This window comes from Passer montanus, unplaced genomic scaffold (assembly GCF_014805655.1).
Source record: "Passer montanus isolate IOZ18808 unplaced genomic scaffold, ASM1480565v1 scaffold9, whole genome shotgun sequence".
Lineage (NCBI taxonomy): Eukaryota > Metazoa > Chordata > Aves > Passeriformes > Passeridae > Passer > Passer montanus.
Genome location: NW_024374367.1, coordinates 10,045,091 through 10,065,140, shown reverse-complemented (window position 1 = coordinate 10,065,140; position 20,050 = coordinate 10,045,091). Strand labels below are relative to the sequence as shown.

Genomic DNA, 20,050 nt, shown 5'->3' with positions numbered 1-20,050 from the left:
TCACTGAGCAGTGTGGAGGGTGGTACCCAGTGGGCTCAACCCAAATCTCATCATTTGAGGTAGCTCATCTCCCAAGATGCCCTATCATGGGAACTGTTATTTGTCCATTTTCCTTTGAAGTCCCAGAGAGTTATTTAGGGCTGGCATAGGGTGGTCTCAGTCTGCACTGTGGTGCTTTCCCTCTATCCTCTCACTTAATAGATAAAACTGAAGAACTCACCCCAGAATCTCCTTTTTACTGAAATACCCTCTATTACATCTACACCTGGAGTCCACCAGAACGCCTCTGCCATTAGTCTGGCACAGGCAGGATTGCAGAGCACTGGTAATGAATGAAAGTAAAGAAAACACTGATGTGAGATCTTTTTAAATAGATTTAAAACCTTTTAAAATATTAGCATGGTTGTTTATGTTTCAAAGCCATACAACTCATATTCATGCTAAGATAGTTATTTTAAAGGCTAGCTTAGGCAGTTGTCTGTAAAGAATACTTGAAAGTTTTAATCTTGCTCTGTGCATGCTTTGTGGTATTGCCCTTGAAAAGATAAGAATCATGTAATGACAGAAAATTGGATAATCCCTCTGGAAATGCTTGAGCATCAATGGTATATTGCAAGCTGCCGGCGTGATTAGAGTAATTGTGGTGCTCACAAGCAAAATACGAACAGTGCGTTTTGGAAATGAATATACTATATTGTTTACTTGGATGGAGCCCTAATCAAAAGTGAGAAAAAGACTGAGAATAATTCTTCAAAAATTTTGAAACCAAATGGATGTCATAATATTGCTGTAGTAAATACCAATTATTGTATTTGTACACATTAAAGCACTTAAAATGTAAATCAATGCAGTTCCAAAACTGGGTTTAGATTGTTAAAGCTTGCTTACACCCAAGCACAGGTTTGAACTAAAAACTCTTGGTAGATGAATATGTGAGACTGTTGTCCAAATTGGTCCCCTGGCAAAAGCAAATGCCTGATTCTTTATCTTTTCATCTCCCTGGTTCCCTTTTACTCACCCTTCCCCTCCATCAAGGACATGTTACCTGTTGCTTAGTGTCAGATACGTTTCTCCTACAACCAAGACTATTCATTCTTTATCTTGTTGACTCTGCTAGCCCAGGCTCCCTCAGGACCCCTCTGGCATGTTGGGATTACAGTTCTCACCTGGGAGTAGCCCTGTTTGCATTAGTTCCCAGCTCCTCTAGCATTAACTCAATGCAGCTGGCATCTGTCACAATAGAAACACCCTCCCTCATCTGTTTCTATAGATGATGTCAGCACAAGTGGTAATGCATGGTGTGTTAAATATCTTATAAATTACTGTGTTAGCATTAGTGGTATGCGAGGAGGGGGTTGAAACTCTTGAAGCTCCCTTGGTAATTGTTCTGGAAAAAAAAAAAGTGAGGGAGAAGAAGAGAGGGAGAGAAAAGGGTTATAGATGCATAAATTTCTGTGCACAAACAGAGTGCAATCCAGTCCTGTATTTTTATTCTGTAAGTGGAGGTTTGAGATATAATTATACTGTGAAAAGAGCTGGTGTAGCTACACACTGCAGGACTAAAGACTTCCATCTGGGCAGGGGTGTGGGTACAAGAATATATGCTTGGGAAAGAAATTGAGAATTTTGTGGCAGACCAAAGTTGTTGCAAAATAAATTTTTAAAAATGTAAATTTGTTGTCCTGTAATTGCCTTTGCAAAGAAAAAGGTGCAGCAGTAAATCCTGCCGAAACTCCTGGATATGAGATGTACCCTTAGCTCAATTGACTTACCCCAATTTTTTTTCAGCTGTTCAAGAGATAAAGTGTGTCCTCGCTCACCACTTGTTAGCACTGTCCCTTACCTGGAAACGGGGCCACACTGGGGGACAAGACAAACTCAAGATATAATTTGGAGGGGGGAGAATTGCATGAAACCCTAAATCTTAATAACTACATACAGCCTAGTATGGCAGTTATTATTGATCAAGGATTTTCTCCCACAATTCCTGGCCTTAATTCTTAATAATCACATACTTTAATGTGGTTATTAACTAAGGCTGATTTTTACCATACACACGTTCTTCCCGTTAATGTGTGTAACTCATGATGTTGTCTTACTCATCTGGTCTGGAAAGTTTTGTGGGTGATGACAGCAAGGTAGATTAGGCAACTGTATGGTAAAACTCAAAATCCTGATGGTGGAGATGGCCAACGTTGTCCTGTGTATGAAACTGCTGTCTGCCTTACACTTGTTGCAGGAATGGTCTCCACATCAGGTTGCCAAGACCCTGATGCCACTTCTGACTTTTGTTCTCATTTTGCCCTGCCAGCAATGGATCAGGCACCTCAGAAGATATGTTCTGGAAACTTGATGCCCTACAGACCTTCATTCGGGATTTGCACTGGCCTGAGGAGGAGTTTGGGAAGCACTTGGAGCAGCGCTTGAAGCTCATGGCGAGTGACATGATCGAGTCCTGTGTGAAAAGGTGGGTGCCCACGAGGGGGCCTGGCATGTTTCTCACAAGAGCTCACAGGATGCAAAGCTATTCCACCTTAAAACTGGAATTCACCCCATTGCTGTGAATTGTGGACTCTCCCAAGCAGGCACTTGTGTGTTGAGACTGAGTGCTTATTCATAATAAGTCAATAAATCACCCATTCTTCTGGGCTTTGTAGGTAATTACTTATTTTCAGTGCCACACGTGAGGTCAGATCTTTGTAAATGCAGGTTGGTATGATGATGCTGACTGCTAACGGCATAGCCATAAGAAAGATCCCAGCACCCACCTAAAAAGCACAGATACATGAAAAAAAAAAAAAAAACAAGAAAAAAATTCTTTTAAAAGTGGGATAGTGTGTTGCTTGGCACACAGGTTTCACGTCTGCCGTTGATTGGAAAAGCTGTTGTATCATCAGCCACATTATAGCATAGTTACCTGCAGATCTTCCAAAACAGAGATATCTTTAAGCAACTTTTAGACATACTGGCAGCTGTCATTTTGAAAGCAAAATATTGAAGTTAAATTTCCAACTTTTCCACTGCAATTTATGTCCATTTGCATCAGAGATAATGAGGCAAGAAGAAAAAACGAACTTGGTATTTCGTTGTGCAAGAATTCATAGACAAAGAGATGAACCAGAGAAAAAATGGATGCCAAATATAGCCAATACATGCTAATATTAACTGCAGTGTGTGATGTGGCTGTTCTGTCCCACACTTTCCTGGCCACTCTGCAAGTGTGAGTGTGGCATTTATTTTCAGTACAATCCTCACTAGCCTGGATGTGCAGTGTCAGCACAGGGGAAGGCACATTCAATCCCTGAGATGCAGGCAGGAAGGCAGATAGCTTGAGGCTTGTTCTCTCACCATTCTGGAATAAACCCTAGTGCATTTCAAGTGCAATGAGATGTATTGCATTTAATGTCTTTGACATAGAGCAATTTGTTGCAGCAGCCTATCTTTGGTCTTGTGTCTGGCACAAACATTGAGTTTTGTCAGGCTGTCCTTTAGGAGAAAACTCAGTGCTGGAGCTCTGCTCTCTGCTCTGCTCCAGCACCACCAGCAAAACTTATTTTCTCTTTTTTCTTTTTTTCTCTTGGAATTAAGGCCCCTTTGCTGTCCCTACAGCACAGTTATAGCTGCAATGATCTGTAAAAATCAGAACAAGTTAGCTCAGCTGAGATAACTGGGAAAAATAAGCAAATTTCCAGGTGCATCTAAAGAAGAGCTTGTGTGCCTGGAAGCCAGGTGGTTTTTTTCCCTGATTTGCCTCAACCTTTCTACAAATGTATTGCCCCTCTGTAAAAACCTGGCCCAGCTTGTATTGGTACAACTATATATAATGGTTGTGAGCATAAGTAAGTAGGAACATGCCCCTTTCCATGAGGAGATGGAAAATCCCAGTCTCCTTGGGTCCTTTCAGTAATTATCAACATTCTAGTCCCCGAGTCCAGGCTAAATCTGGCACTGGTAATTAAATCAGTTCAAATGCCATTGCTGATGTAAACCAATATGCTGCCTTCCCTATTTATATCACCTGCAAACAGGGCCTGGCTAAGGTTTCTTTAGCAATTTCAGTTTGACACAACATTTTTCTTCGCGTCTGTCTCTGAACTGTTGGATCCATGGAGGAGCCACCCTGCCTTCCGCACTGGGTTGTATTTCGGGGCTGTCAGGAAAGCAGCCCTTGCAAGGAAGGCCTGTTCACTAATAAATCCAGGCAGAAGGACCTACATACCAGCTCAGATCTGGTCCCCAGAATGGGAGCTTCACATTCGTAAATGAGTTTTCATTTGCATAACCCTTGGGGGATTATTAAAGTTCAGAATTATTCCTGAGCTGCAGCTGATATTATTTGTTATTTCTAAATTGATGCTCCTATGTTAATTTATTGGCAGATTCTGTGTGATGTGATAATTGTGCTATGTTAGGTTAGATTAGTGAAATACCTCTGGAATATGAAGAGGGGCTCTGAAAAAGTCAAGGCAATGCCCACCACACTGGAAAGCTTTCCCTTGTTAGACTCACAAATGTCTTGGTATTTAAATGACACAGGATCAGATTTTGTAGGTTTTGGCCTAACACAGGTTTTGGTGTATCATAGTTTGTTACTGCCAGGGGTGCCAGATTTGATCTCAGTGAAACCTCAGGAGAATGGGGAGGTGTGTGATGCAGGTGTGTTCATTTGCACATGCCTGTGCCTGTGCATACTTTGCAGATATATTCTGGTGAATGTTTGTGGTGCAGGGAAACCACTTATGTGAACTTACAAGACAATTAAGAACTTCCAGCAAGCAAATACTATAAATCACTGTAAATGCAATGATCTAGCAGTGCCAGTCAAGCAATGAAGGAGTTGTAGTTGATATCAGGGAGCAATAGGAGCTTCCTTTGGTGCAGCAGGGTGTGGTTATCAATCAGCTAATGCAACCAAATTAAAGGTGTGCATTGACACTGCTGTTTGTAACATCATCACACTGTTTATCAAACATAAGAGAGTCACAGTTTCCCTGAAACTGCTGAACACTTTATAAATAGTCTGTATTCTGGAAAGGGGGTTTCTTTTAAAACAGGAAAATCATTTTTAGAAAAAACACATTTGTAACAATGGCACTGTGGCACTCCCAGCAGCATTCAGCTTTCTGGCTCTCAAACTCCTCTCAGTATTGTTTCAAGTTATTATTATTATTATTGGCTTAGTATGTTTAAAAGCGACTGAAACATCTTCTTCTACTTTCCTTCACAGAACAAGGATTGCATTTGAAGTAAAACTGCAGAAAACCAGCCGATCAACAGATTTCCGAGTCCCTCAATCAATATGCACCATGTTTAATGTCATGGTGGATGCCAAAGCTCAGTCTACAAAGCTTTGCAGTATGGAAATGGGCCAAGAGGTAAAAATGCAGGTTCTTCCTTTCACAGCTTTTAAAGGCAATGTCATGAAATTTCCTGTCTCCTGTTGTGCTCGTTTCAGAGACGTTGTATCGTTTGTGGATTTAGCCTTCCATAGAGAGTGTGCAGATGAATGTACAGGGGGTTGCTCTCAAATCTAATGAATAGAAACATTCGGAATCCCTGTCACTTAGGAGTGGCTTTTTGCAAGGACTGTGGTATGCATACGGTATCTCTCAAGCTTGGTTGTTGCATGATGACCATATAAATTGAGTCATTAACTGCACCTTGGAGCCAGGTGTCAGCAACACACTTTCTGTGTATGGCTATTTTCTGTAGACAAACATAAGGAAAACAGAACTGCCAAGTTGTTGCTGTGATGCATGTAAGGGAAAAAAAAAACCCAAACCACAAAAATAAAGAACTTCCAAAAGTAGATTGAAATTCCGGCTGCTTTGCCTTCCTCGAGTACTGGCTGTAATCAGCACACTTGATCATTCTGGATTTCCAGGTTCATAATGACTCAAGTTCCCAAATAACAATCCTGTTTTAATTAATTGCTGATTTTTATTTTCTTCTGAAGCCATAGTTGCAGGTTGAAGTTTCTGTGAATTGACCTATGAATTAGAAAGACATGGCAAATTGGAATGAATTAAATGCATCAGAATGCTCATTTTGCTCCAGTGACTTCAAGCCAAATTGAATATTCATATACCAGTCTAGAATAAATTCACAAATACTGTTTGGCTCACCTAGTCCGCTGCTTGTCAGCATTTCCTAGATAAGCCTTTTCACTACAGCTTTCCATGGTCAGATTTTGCAGTGAATCATTGCTAGTTGTTCCTGTGTTTTTTCAGTTGTTCACTTCAATTTGTTCCTCTGAAAGAACTTGCTCCAAAGGCCGCTGGATGTAGCAGGGCTCTCTGCCCTGATGTCAGTGGTGTTTGGATCAGATTCAGCTGTTCTTTTTATTTTTCTTATACATATTTCAGTTCTGACATTTTATTTGTAACATGCACCTTGTAAGAAATTTCATACTGCCCATCATCAGGTCTTCCCTTGTCCTCCAGATCAACTGGAGCAGATCTTGAGTGGGCTTTTGTTGTCCAGGCCTGGACATGAACTTCTCTACCATTTTCTGTTCCATATTCATACCCATGTGTCTCCCCAAATCCCTCAGCCTGCAGCTGCTGCAGCATCTACCCTGTCAGCTGCAAAGGTTCATGTTTGTGATGTTTCCCACTGCAAACCAGGATCAAACCCTTATACTGGCACAGTCCCTGGGGACAGGGAGATTTTGGAGATCATGAAGACAGAGGAGGCATTCATTAAACTGTCAGGTTAAGCATTCAGATGGCCCAAGACTGATCACATCAGTGCTGTGCCTGGGTATCGTGTGCCCAGGCACTCACTGCATCTTTCCATGCTGACTTATGATGCTGCCTGTTTCTTCCAAATCCTGAGCATCAGTCCCACTGCAGGTTCAGCCTGACTCAGACTGCAGGAGACAGGGGAGGAGGTGGCTGTGTGGTTCCTCCTGGGCTGCAGCCAGGATCAGCTGCAAATCTGCCTGGGCCACTTCCAGGAGGTGTTTGGTGCAGCAGCTCCGAGACAGCCGAACCCCTGTGGCAAGCAGCAGTTGCTGGGACGTGAGGTTTTTAACAGATAGCTAAACTAATGGTACCTGTAAAGAAGACATAAATTGTTGGTGCATAGGTTACCATTTAGGGCTGCAGTATTTTATACACCCTCCCTTTTTCTTTTTTTTTTCTTTTAAGTAGTGTTACTACCTCCCCCTCCATTCACTCGTGCCACTCTGTGTTTTGGCTATCTCCATCTCCTCTTCTTGAAGCTGTCTAAACCTGTGTGCCAAGATGGTCAGGCAGAGGGGGGTAAAAATTCCCATATAGCTCTGTCAGTATAACCTGGGAGGAGGACAAAATGGCACCCTGCCTCTTCCAGTGCCACTAGAAATTATGAGACAGTCTGATATGCAGCAGAGGCATGGGAACCTGGGTTTCCAGCCTGTGTCCTTCTCAGAAATATGGGGAGTTGGGTCTGTGCCTCATTGAGTCCCTCTGTCCCCCCATCTCTGGTGTGTAGCAGCTGCACAGGTCAGCAAGGGGAGGAAGGAACAGACAGTGAGGGACAGAAACTCAGTGATGGGACCATCCATCAGTGCCCCAGCTGGCACATGGCTCCTCCAGCCTGTGTCCCTGTGCAGACAGTTTAACAATAGCAAAAAGGGCTCACACTGCCCACCACAGAGCTCAGGCAAGGCCTTTGGCCCAGACCTAACCAGAGATGACATTTTTGTTAGAAACAAACCACTTATTTTTCTGGCAGTTCAATCTGTATTTGAGGAGAGACTCTCAGCACCTTCCTTGCCTAGACCTGACCTTGCTCTGTGGGTTCCCTCCCACCCCAAAGGCCTTCCCTTTCACTCTACCTTCAGCCACACTCACTTTAGCAGATACTTGAATGCGTTTTGCGAGCATTACCCTGTGAAACAAACACCCATCATTTCATTCCATTTCCTTGTCTCTAAAGGCAGCTGTTAAAACATTTGGTAAACATACTTTACCATCTTAAATATTTATTTTTCCTCTGAATTTTTAATACATCTAAGGGGATAAATGTATGTATTAAATGTTTCTCAGTTGGTCTAGTATGTTTCTATTTAATATCTAAGGTCAGATGGTCCTTAGAGAAATACAACATACACACAATCTGTTACATGACAAGGCAAGATACTCATCACATAAAGTCAAGTTGAATCATTGTAGTGCACTGATTATGGATTGTAATAATTGAGCTAATAGAAAGCTATGATGAACTCGATCAAGAGTGGGGGTTATGCTGGGTAAAGCAAACCAGCTCTGCGATCTTTAACCCTGAGTGTTTCCATGAGGAATGTAGAAGGAGCTGTTGGAATTGCTGGTTTTGCGAGCCAGGCATCTGTAGCAGCACCAGGCGCTCGCTTTCCAAACCACCGCCGTCTCTGACCCTGTCCTGGCCGAGGCTCCCCCTCCTGAGGTGGAGCTGGGGCTGTGGCACTGGTGGCACTGGTGGCACAGGGTGCACATGGCTGTGGCTGCCTGGGGCAGGCCCTGTCCTGCATGGTCACTGCCAGGGCACCAGGCTCACCCTGCCCTGGGGATTGCGGCTGCGATGGGAATGAGCGCTCAGGGTACTGCTACACCACCTTGGTGCATGCACAGGCTCCTGTCCTGCTCTCAGAGCTGTGGTTTTATTCCATTGGGGCTCTTATTTGCTTTTGAAACAAGCTTGTTATTGAACATGCATCAGTCAGTGCATTTCACAGTGAATTGCTTTGCACATAGCTAGTCATGATTGAATTCAAACTCATGACTTACATGATGAAAGCAGTTAGCTGAATACTTGTTTGCAAAGTTTTACACACACAGAAAATGCAGTTGCAGAAGGAAAACATGATGGGAGAGACACCCCAATATATGCACAACCCCTTCTCCATTTCCCTTAGGAAGTCCTGGCTGTGTCTGCCAAGCACATCAGCAGCTTCTACCTGTACCAAGCTGTTACAGGTCCCTGTCACCCCACAGCTTCATTCTAGCTGTGCTGGGAAAGGCCAGGTCAATCCTGGGAGCCGATAAGGCCTAGCTCTGCATTAAAGATCAATCATAACTATGATCCCGTAAGGGACTTGTGTATGTCTTGACCTGCAAAGCAGGACATGGAATGGGAGCTGCCAATGCAAGTATCACCCGCTTGTTCGTGTATGTTTTCCCCCGCGTGGGCCCAGCAGATCGCAGCCTGTGGCGTGGCGGTGCCGGTTTGTCCCCGTGTCCAGGTGAGGCTCTGAGTGCCCCCAGCCAGGCCTCGGGCTGGGCGTGCTGTGCCATGCCCCCTGCCCTGGCCCTGCCGCCCCGGTGAGGGCTGTGCGGCTGCCCCGAGGCTGAACCCTGCCTGTCGACAGCCGGTTCCCTTCCTCTCCGGAGCCAAACAAAACCTAAGAGAGCGCCAGGTGTCAGCTACAATCCGGTCCCTTCCCGCTGTTTTGCTGCCACCAAATCCTACAGGTAGCGATCTCTGGTATTTCAGCGAAAGGAGGTTTTGACCCCATTTCATTTTCCATTGCTTATTGTTTCTGTGCATGATGCTGCTGTTCTCATACGTCTCTTTTTTTAAAAGATTTTGGTTTATTTATTGTTTATCTTCATATGTTCTTTTTCCTGTCTTTTGCACTTTCCTCTTTATTTCTGTCCCCAATCATCTGAAAAGTTTGCAAAAGAGTGGGTAAGTGTGTCCTACTTTTATTTTCTTTTTCCCAAATTCCTATATTAATGTTACTGCCGTAGAAAAAATCCCCAAACTGTAGAGCAGTTCAGAGTACCGATCAGACACTGAGACCAGCAGCTAGCATTTGTAAAGCCCTCACAGTCTTCCTTCCCAAAGTCTGATTAGTATTTAAAGCAGATTTGTCTCTTTCAATGTGATTTGATGTTAACATTTTAAAACAATATTAATGCCAAGTGGTAATGAATATAGTGACTAGCACCAGTGCTTGAAATGTTTGACTGAAAAATCAAATGTTTTGTGTTGGAAAGCAGTCATAATCAGTATTTTCTCAGTCCATTGAAAATAAGAATATACTGTATGTTTTCACTAATTAAATCTTGTATTGGAAACAGGTCTTTTCTAAATTAGTAGAAGACTGTATTTTAGTACCTATTCTAGCCATATTGCAGCTGATTGCATCAGAGCTCCCAAGCTAAGCAAGGTTTGGCATGTGCAGAAATTGGGTTGGAGACTCAGAAACGCTGGTGCTGCAGGCACATGCCTTGGTCAGCCAGTGCTGAGCTACTGCCACAGGATCTGCCATTGCCCGGGGCTCGGGGCTGCACTGCCTGCTGGCTTTTACATGGGACAAAAAGGCTCCTGCTGGTTTGTTGGGTGGTTTCTAAATCTATCTCACAGTACAAAGCAGCAAAGCATTGGAACGAGTGCTTAACTTGAGCCATGTGCCTGCTGAGCCCAGGGTAACACAGGTTCAGCTGCTTTGCTGCAGTAGGAGGGAAGGGTGCTGCACCATTCCCAGTGGTTGAGCCCTCTGCAAGCTCTCCTGGAGCAGCACATCCTCCCCATTGCCATGCCAAGGGCTGGGTGGTTTGTGGTGCCCTTGGAAGGGGCTGCCTGTTCCCCTCCAGCAGCAGGTGTATCCCACTGCCTGCTGCAATCCATTTGCCAGGACAGGATAATGCCCACAGAAGTGGAGCAGTCAGAATGTCTAGGAGCACTGGGTGCTGTTCTCACAGGGATGGTAGAGCCTCCCCTCCACGCATGGCTCCCAGAGCTGCGGGCACACAGGGCAGGGTTTGCCCATGCTTCAAAACTGATGCAGGATTCTCCTGAATTCAAGGTCTCTCCTACAACTGTAAGTAGCCACTGGCCGCTGCAGTGGGGCCCAGGGTAATAAGCTGCATAATTATTTGGTTTAATACTATTTATTTTGGCTTACCAAGGGAAGAGACTGACAAGTGTAGAGCTGTTGGCTGTGATCAATGCTAATATTTTCCTCCCCCTCTCCTTTTATTTTTCTTTAGCACCAGTACCATTCAAAAATAGATGAACTAATTGAGGAAACCGTCAAAGAAATGATAACACTCCTAGTGGCAAAGGTAACCCTCGGCTTCAGGTGAAGTGATTCACTGTTAACGTTGCATCTTTAATATGTGCATTTCCATTAAAATGTGACACATTAGGATGTTGAATTGGCTTCTTGTTTCTCGCAGGCAGGATCATACATCTCCCAGTCCTTTCATGGTGACTCTTTGTTGATGATGACCTGCATAAGATGTAGTACTCTGCTAGCAGGATTGCCATACTGGGCCAGAAGTGGCTTTAAGGAATGGCTGTTAGTTTAATGGGGTAACGCCCCATGGTCAGCATCACCCCACGGCTCTGGGGTAGCTGCAGTCAGGGGGTGGCACTGCTAAATGCTGCTGCAGAGTCATTGGGGTGGCATGCAGAGGTGGCCACCACTCCTACGCATGAGGTTGTGTGGACAAAATAGCTCATCTTGTGCAAGATCACCATATGCTCTTCTAAGAAATTAATTTAGAGATGACAGTAGTGGGAAATACATTCCAAAATGTCAGGTTTAATTGTTTGGAAATTGTTTTTCATCGGAGTCAGCTTCTGTAGCTTAGCTGCCAGCATTCCCCTTGGGTGGTTGTGTAGGTCTGCTAACACGAAGGGGAATTGGTATGTAAGGAGAAAGATGGTGGGGTGTGTTTTCCTCTAGTTTCAAACTTTCTGAGAACAAGTCATCCCTATTATACAGTGGAGACCTTTAAACATAATCCGCCAACATATGCCAGTTCAATTCTCTGCAAGAATACCCAGCTAGCTGCGTGCTTGCCACTGCATACAGGGAGCAGGAACCACAGCCTTCCCCATCCAGGGAGGCTCTGCTGGATTCCCCACACACACACTGCACCCACCTCCTGTCCCCTGCACCACCCAGGACACTGAGGGGGGATTCCCAGTCACCAAGAGGTGCACCACAGCACCCAAAAGGAAGCACTCCTTTATCCCCACTCCCTGCCCACTGTGCTCAGGGAGAGGTGGTCCTTTCCTTTGGCAATGCTGAGAGGTCCACTGGCTCCTTTAAAGATGATGCAGATTTTTACACCCTTGTTGAACTATTAAAAATAATTGCAGTATTTTTTGTCTTTGTAGTTTGTCACCATTTTGGAAGGAGTCTTGGCCAAACTGTCTAGATATGATGAAGGGACTTTGTTTTCTTCATTCCTGTCATTTACTGTAAGTACAGATTATATTTCCTTTCTTTTTCTTTTTTTTTTCTCTTTTTTTCCTGAGTTGTAACGTCCTGCTGTCCCAGGACTAGATCAGCTACCTAATAATTCTTCCATTCTGTGGTGTTGATCACTGTAACTCCCACATGAATAGATAACCTGTATGCAGATATACAGTACATAAACATTCAGGATGCACAGAGAAAAGCCATCTCCATCCATCCTTCAGCTTGGTGAAGTTTATTCTGTAGAGGATACATATGAAGATGAAAAAAACCATTGCACTGTACATGCAGTTAGCTTCATTGCCACTTCACGTGGCAGGTGTGTTCCTCTCAGTCTTCTGGCCATAACAATGACCATTAAATAATAAATAGCAAAATAAGGGAGATCTAGGGAGTGACTATGTGTTTCTAAAAGAGAGCAAGGTAGGGGAAATGCCATGAGGTCACGAAGCACAAGGTGCTTCTAATGCCAAATTTCTCCATTGCACTGAGGAACCAATTCACAGCTCACCACATATTTCCTAGCAAGGTATAGGACCAGACCAATATCTGTGCAATATTGGCCTCAGTATCCAGAAATGGTTTAACAATCAGAGCTGTATTCCAGAAAAGTGTTGTGACAGCTTCTTAGGATGAACACATGGCAGCTGATTTCCAAAGGTCTTCTGAAAATACATGTGCCAGAAAGTTTACAGGAGTGTCTCTGTGCAAGCAGGACTTCACTTCTCTCAGCTCACAGACACTTGTGCACATGAATGCCTGTGGCTGAGCTGCTTGGAAAGTTGTGTTCACATTTCACACCCTGGTCCTGTTCTTCATGTGCAGCCTCTCCTGCACTGACTTGTTCACAGAGACTGGGCAAGAGGCAGAAGGCACTGCTCTGCAAACTGGGAAGGCTTTCCAAAATCTCATTTTGGAGTTGTCTTAGTTCCTTGCAAATGTCTGCTGTTTGCTACTCTTGGGCCCTTTTGCTGAGTTTGAGGCAGTTTGTAGGATCCATCTGGAAATGGAGATGGATTTAGGAAGGCTTAACAGCAGAGGCAAGAAACTGCTCTTGGCAGCTTTGTGTACACAGTCTGGCAGCTTATCTGAACCACCGTGGGGTTCAAACTAAGCATTCTGCCTTTTCAGGTGTGCTGGAGGCACTTTGTTCTTCAGAGAAGACAGGAAGGGAGGGTGTTCCATTCACTGTCCTGCAGTGCAGCTCTTCTCCCTGGATAAACGCAGTGTGGTTACAGCTCCAGGGCTGTGCTCACCCATGCTTGAGGGGATGCAGGGTACGGCTTGGGCTGGATACCTGGATACCTCCCCTCATTCCAGTGCTGTGGAGGGTTAGGAAATGCTTGTGTGCCAGCAGCAGAGGATGTGGAGGCGGCAGCTTTCCAGGCATCGGAAGTACCAGCATCAGCCCGTGTAGACAGTGTAATGTGCAGCCCTTCCTTCCCCGTGAATCCAAGCTGTTCCTCGGTTGGTGCTGCGCTGCTCCCACCACATCCTACTGTTTACACTGCCGAGTGCTGCTCCCTTTGATTGCTGAGCAAAGCCCTGGCTGCACCTGGGCTCTGGGCACCTGTCAGGACCAGCACGTGGGTGCACAGGGTTCAGGCATCCTCTCTGCTGCTCCTTGCACACTTAGTGACAGTTAACTGCCCCAGCAGCAGCAAAACAGGCTGTCCCACTCCAACAGCCCCACAGCCTTCAAACATGGTCCCAAAGCCTGGATTTCATGAGTTTTCAGTCAGGAAGGGATGTGTATCCAAATAGCTGCTGTGCGTGGTGTGTGCATGTCTCCAGGAAAGTGTTGGTCCCTCGCCCACAGCAAGTGGGCTGGGTACATGGCAGAAGAGCAGGATTGCTCCTTCCTGACAAAGGGACGTCTCTCGCTTTGGCCCCCATATTTGCTGGGAGCCACTGGGAGAGGAGGCTGAGGAGCAGCCCTGACCCCTTTGGCACTGGGCTTAGCAAGTCTCCTCTCCCTGCAGTAGTAATGTGACTTGCTGTGTTTAGTCTTTGCAGTGATAAATACAGAATCTCTCTCTTGTTACAGCATGCTTGCACCACCTCCCACGTTTTCCCTGTCTGAACAAATACAACAAAGTGTGATGGTCCAAGCCACTGAGCTCCAGAAAGCATTAGTCTCCCACCCCCTTCCACCAACTTCTTTCGTCGCGTGTTTTCCAGGCGCTCTGCAAGTGACATGTACTCGGGGGTCTTGTGACAGACAGTTTTATCACCTAGTAGGATATCCTCATTTCCAATTCTTGCCTCGAAATTCAAGATAAAATTAATGCATCTGTTGTCCTAATAAATTCTCACTAGCCACTTCCCCTTGCAGAGCACTTTGAGAGGAAAACACCCTTCTAAATTTGGCCAGACTTTTTTTTTTCTGTTTGTTGCTACATTTGAGTGCATCTTGGCGGCAGTAGCCCAGGCCCTGGCTGTGTGTCTGCATGTGCAGATCCACTGACTCACAAGAATGCCAGCTGCTAAAATTCCCTGTAATCTGTATGGCCTCTGCAGGCAGAGCATTACACCTGTGGTAATTATAGCCAAAAACTCCATGCTACCCAAGGGAGACAGAAGTAAAAGATCTTATTTTTGTTCTGTGCAAAATTTGTATGGTAAACTGAGATGTTTCATGGCAAAGTCACATACTTTGTGAAAAACGGCAGCCTAGCAAAAATCACACAACATCCGGCAGTTTGGAAATTTCACTAAATGTAGCCAAATCTGACTTTAAAGAAAAACAAGTAATTATTCTGATTAAAGGAGAGTGGGCAGAAGAAGCAGCTCAGTTTTTTTGTGGGTGGAGGGAGGAGATCGCAGGAAGCTGAGTTATTCTTGTCGCCTCTTGGCTGTGGAGAAGGTAGTTTGAAAGTGGCGCTAAGCTGGACCCAAGAGTGCTAAATCCACACACAGCTAGCAGGTTTGCCTCTGCCTGGCTTCAAGCTCCATGTGATATTTGAAGATACAGGTGTAGCCCTCAGGAAGGACCCCAGCTTGAGTTCTGCAGGCTGTTGAGCCACATCGTTTTCCAGGCTTTCCTCCTGGTTGTTGGGCTTTGCTGCTCAAAAACTGCTGGTTTGGTGCTCGCATGGGCACCCTGCCTGTGTGGGTGTGCCATGACTGCCTGCTCTTCTGGAGCTGCATCCACTGGATGGGCTCCAGCTGCCTTCACGCACGGAGGCTGAGGCTCCTCCACTCCCATTCCACAGGAGCAAGGGATAGCACTTCACCAACTCCCAGGAAAGTTGTGAGGATAAATGCAGAGACAGGGCAAGGTGTCCAGCCAGCTGGCTGGAAACAGGAATACCTGGAGACAAGACAAGTGTTTGCTCTGGTGCTGATTTTGCTGTCTCCTTCATAAACTCACATGCTGGGACGTGCCCCGTCCCCCTGCAGCCTCTCCAGCAGGCAGACCCGGGGTCACACCGCAGCAGCAGGCACTCGGTGCCCTCCTCCTGCCCTTCCCTCTGTTCTTGCCCCCCGGCTCGGCAGCCTGGGCGCTGCCAATGCTCGCCGCGTTCACCTCGGCAATTACCACCAGTCTGGTCTTTTGTATCGCCTCATTGTGCTTAATTATGCACCCCCCACACACACCATATGAGTGCTTCCACCCACTCTCACATTCTGTCTCACACATACATTCATTCTCTCATTCGGGACACATAATTTATTCATCCCATGATGCAACTGTGTGCGTGTTATATTTAGGCTGTTTTAATGGTAGCTTTAGAAATATTTAAAAGCAGGTGAGCTTTTACACCCAAACAAAGATGGCCGGCAACGCTTACCCTAATTAAAAGCAGAAGCGTTGTGGAAAATCCCAGCCATACTCTTTCTAGACACTGTGCCTTATGCTATAGTGGGAAAAAGGTCTCTGTGGCCAGCTGGGCACTGCTCAGTTGGAAGAGTTGGCCCTGACGTCAGGGGCCACCCCGCCTCCCGCGCCAGGCAACGTGCACCCTGCTGCAGGGAAAATCACAGGCAAAGTCAGTTTGGGGTCTTGCAGATCACACCAGCTTGAGATGACACCACAGAGTGCAGTGTCCATCTCTAATGCCCTCCCTCCAACAGCATCTTCTAAAAAGGGAGGAAGATGAGGGGAAAATGAGGTATCTGTTCAGTCTGGGAAGCAGAAAAGCTTCAGAGTACTTCTCTGTGGCATGGCATGAGCACACTGCCCCAACATGGTCTGCAAGCTCTTGTCAGCATCAGAGCCAGCAACAAGAGGGAAAATAAAATTTGGTTTGAATTCACTGATGTGGGGGAGGAACAAGTGAGTGCGGGAGAGGCTGCAGGTGAAGGCAACAGGGACAGGTTTTGAAATGTGAACACAACTTTCCAACTAGCCCACCCACAGGCATTCATGTGCAAAACTTCTCAGAAAACCTACAGCCTAGCAAAGCATCACAGAATGGTTTGGGATGGAAGGGACCTTAAAAATCATCTTGTTCCTACCCTTCTGCCACAGGCAAGGACACCATCCACTATCCAAGTTACTCAAAGCCTCATCCAGCCTGGTCTTGACAATATCTCAGTTCAACTGGGGGAAGCACACCGTGGGCAGGACAATGGGAAGAGAGCAAAATTAGGGTCCTTTCTTGTGTCTAGGTTGGTGCAGGCCCCTGCCAGCCTCACCATGCCTCATGGCCCTGCTCCCAGGGGAGCTATCATTGCTCCTGGGATACAGCTCCCAGCAGGAGAGACATGCAGTGCCTTGGGAGACACGTGGCATCAGGTGGAGAGCGAGGCCTCCGAAGAAAATAACGATGTCTTCTTACGAACCCCGTCTTCCCCCGCTCACTGAAGTAGAAGCACAACTCCCACACTATCATCTGCTGCTATTAGAGCTTTAGCAGCAGTAAAGTTACCTCTCCAAAAAAAAAAAAAAAAAAAAACAACAACAAAAATACCACCGCTTTAGACAGGAAAGTGAGTTTCATCACCCTTTTCAACCTACTCAGCGTTATGTTGTCCCAAGTCTTGGCTGGAGATGGTCTTAGAGAGTTTAAAGAAAAAAACAAACACCTGAAAAGGTTCTGGTGGTGTTAACTCTCTTCTTGTTCCTTTTACAGGTGAAGGCTGCTTCCAAATACGTGGATGTACCCGTAAGCAAAATTTAAACAACTTCTGTCATAGTAATTTGCATCGTGCTTGGTTTATGGCATGTGTAGCAACCCACATTATGCATTAACAGCCAAGATTGAGCCATGGGCCTTCATACTTCTAACATTTGAACTGGAAAGGATATTTCCATTATGTTAATAATGAGCAGTTACCCTCTTATGGAGACCTATAAGGCTGTTTAGGCAACAATTTGCAGATGGTGTCAAAAAGGTACCATATTTATGCAATTGGCTTGAATCACATTTAAAAAAAAATGGGAGCAGTGCATTCTGTTGATTCTTCATTTGGACTTGTACAAATACAGTATAATTTCCAAACAAAAAGTCCAGACATGTTAGAACTGAGCCAACACACATCTAACACATTAGCTAATCTATTTTATTTTTGTTCTTCTAATTGTTGGTTTATTTTACTCTTTTGGAAAATGACTTTTTTATTACTTTGGGGAAATGGTGATGAGCTACCAACATGTGTTTGGGAAATTGTTAATGAAAATAATTTTTTCCATTTTTCTGTAATTGGTGTAGGGAAACTGTACATCGTCTCCTCTAATTAGACCTTGATTCATAAGGAAAAGAGCCCTTAATGTTCTTAGACAGAGCACTTAACTTGCCAGAAATTTACATTTAAATTAAGTTGAAGTGTAATATATGAATGTTGGCTGGAATAAGGGGTTACTGTAACATTTACAGGCAGAAAGATCCTGAGCAACTGCAAATGCAGAAAAATAGATCTTAATATACCACACCAGTTCCTGCACCCAGTTAGACTGGGCAGTGGAAATCAAGAGTAACTCAGTTCAGTCTGATGATGTGTATGTAATGCAGGTGTATTGTTCTGCATGTTCTCATATGACAATGTCAAAAATTTATCAGACATCTTGGACCACATCATTTGCATTTGGTTTTTTTCAGCCGTTTAGCCCAACCTAAATGTTGCCTACAAAATTATCATATCTTGAACCTAGCATGGAAAAGACAAACTCTTGAATACTAAGAAGTGTTGCTTGGTTTAAAATACCCCAGTGCAGATCTTGGCATCCTGTTCTCTTGGAGTAATAAAAGCAAGATTTTGAGAGCCTTGGGAAGGAAAACTCAGAATTTATTTCTTGCCCTGAAAATGTGGAGGTCCTTCAGATGAAATGTCCTAGTTGTTTCAGTGCATCTTAAATATTTAGTCATCAGAAATTTGAACACAGAACAGTTATTTTAAGTAACTTCTAGGGCGAAGCATGGCCTTCTCTGAGGCCTCTGTATTCCGAAAGTAAAGCATTTCCAGGGAAGTGGTCTTAGTAAAATGCTGTGTAACCCTTTCAAGCTTTTCCAAAAGCTTTGTACCTTGGACAACCTTGGGAGGTCTGCAGCAGGGTCTGCTCCTCTCCTCAAAGCCAGACAGATGCTGCAGTTCTTTGTGTATATCAGAGCAGAAATCTTTCACCTGAGTTAGTTTTCAGTTGTTTCCCCACCTGCCCCTGGAAATGAAACCAGATTACAGAGGCTTCCTTGACAGCCTGAACATTTTTAATGAACTGAACCACACAGCTCCCAGACCTGTGCAGAGGTCACCCCATGGTCCGTGAGCCACTGCCTTTCCAGGGGAAGGAGAAAGAAAAACCTGTTTGACTGGAGGACAGAGGGGAAATCCTGGTGTTGAACAGAAACCCACCACTTAAATTTAGTTCTGCAAATGTTAGTGAAATCTAATTCTGCAATTCTGTTCCAATTGTCTCGGTACAAACCCATCCGTCTAATCCTGCCTTGGAATGGGCACGATCAGCAGACTGAAAATTGCTTGAAAGTGTAACACTTGACTACTGCCACGTCTGTGTTGTCCTCATTGTTTTTCAAATTAATACCTTGTCATTGTTGCAGTAGGTGTTAAGAAATGTCACTGCCTTCCCAAGGGCCAAGCACTGGCCCTTTGCTTGATAATTGTTTGCTTTGTATTAAAAAACTCCCTTCCTACTGCTTTCCAAACTGTCCTCATTTTCACCCTGGAAATTACATGGATGTGTTAACTAACTTCAATTTACAGCGGCTGACAATCGTATCTTGCAGAGAAATGATACTCTGTGATCTGAGGTAAATCACAGTAATGGAAACTAATGACACTAGTTATTAACAAACTTACAATGTGCCACACAAATTTAAGGTTTTGTGGCAGCTCTTGTAATGACTCATGTTACCATATTTTAATGGGTTTCATTTGAGGTAAGTTTGAATCCAATATATCAAGCAATGTGAACTCAAACAAGAATTTTTTTTGAAGTATTTTCTCATCCAGCTGCTTCAGTTCCCGTTTGCTTTAAAGCAATGCTGTTATCCCCAAATTCTTGCATGCTTGTAGGTTACTCTTTAAAAATCAGTTAAAATCTGCAGAGAGCTGTAGAAATGTGACATCAGGTAAGTGTTCATCAGGTAAGGAAAGGGCAAACTGCAGGAGGACAGCAGGAGGTGGACGAGAAGGAAAAGCCGTGATGAGGCTGCACAGAGAAGCTGGCCCCTGTGTCACCATTCATGTTTTTCTCTCTCTCTTCTCTCCTCCATGCAGAAGCCAGGAATGGATGTTGCTGATGCCTATGTGACATTTGTCCGCCACTCTCAGGATGTCCTGCGTGATAAGGTCAATGAGGAGATGTATATAGAAAGGTTATTTGATGTAAGTAAATGCCCTCTCCTCCTTGGACACCAAGCAGGAGAGACCCAAAATGTGACAAAATAAGACAGGAGGATAAGTCACATT

General features: G+C 44.7%; 1 protein-coding gene across 11 annotated transcripts in view; it reads left to right on the top strand.

Moving 5' to 3' along the window:
- The window catches only part of CADPS (calcium dependent secretion activator), a 205,224-nt gene that overhangs the window by 163,875 nt on the left and 21,299 nt on the right, over window positions 1-20,050 (top strand). For 6 of the 11 annotated variants that reach the window (XM_039734113.1, XM_039734112.1, XM_039734108.1 and 3 more), the window contains 6 exons: window positions 2,312-2,467; window positions 5,228-5,375; window positions 10,959-11,033; window positions 12,097-12,180; window positions 17,257-17,289; window positions 19,859-19,966. In XM_039734113.1, the coding sequence (XP_039590047.1) occupies window positions 2,312-2,467; window positions 5,228-5,375; window positions 10,959-11,033; window positions 12,097-12,180; window positions 17,257-17,289; window positions 19,859-19,966 (604 nt within the window). Of the gene's footprint in view, window positions 1-2,311; window positions 2,468-5,227; window positions 5,376-9,636; window positions 9,652-10,958; window positions 11,034-12,096; window positions 12,181-17,256; window positions 17,290-19,858; window positions 19,967-20,050 lie in introns of all 11 variants that reach the window. The other 5 variants (XM_039734102.1, XM_039734111.1, XM_039734110.1 and 2 more) reach the window with 1 other exon arrangement.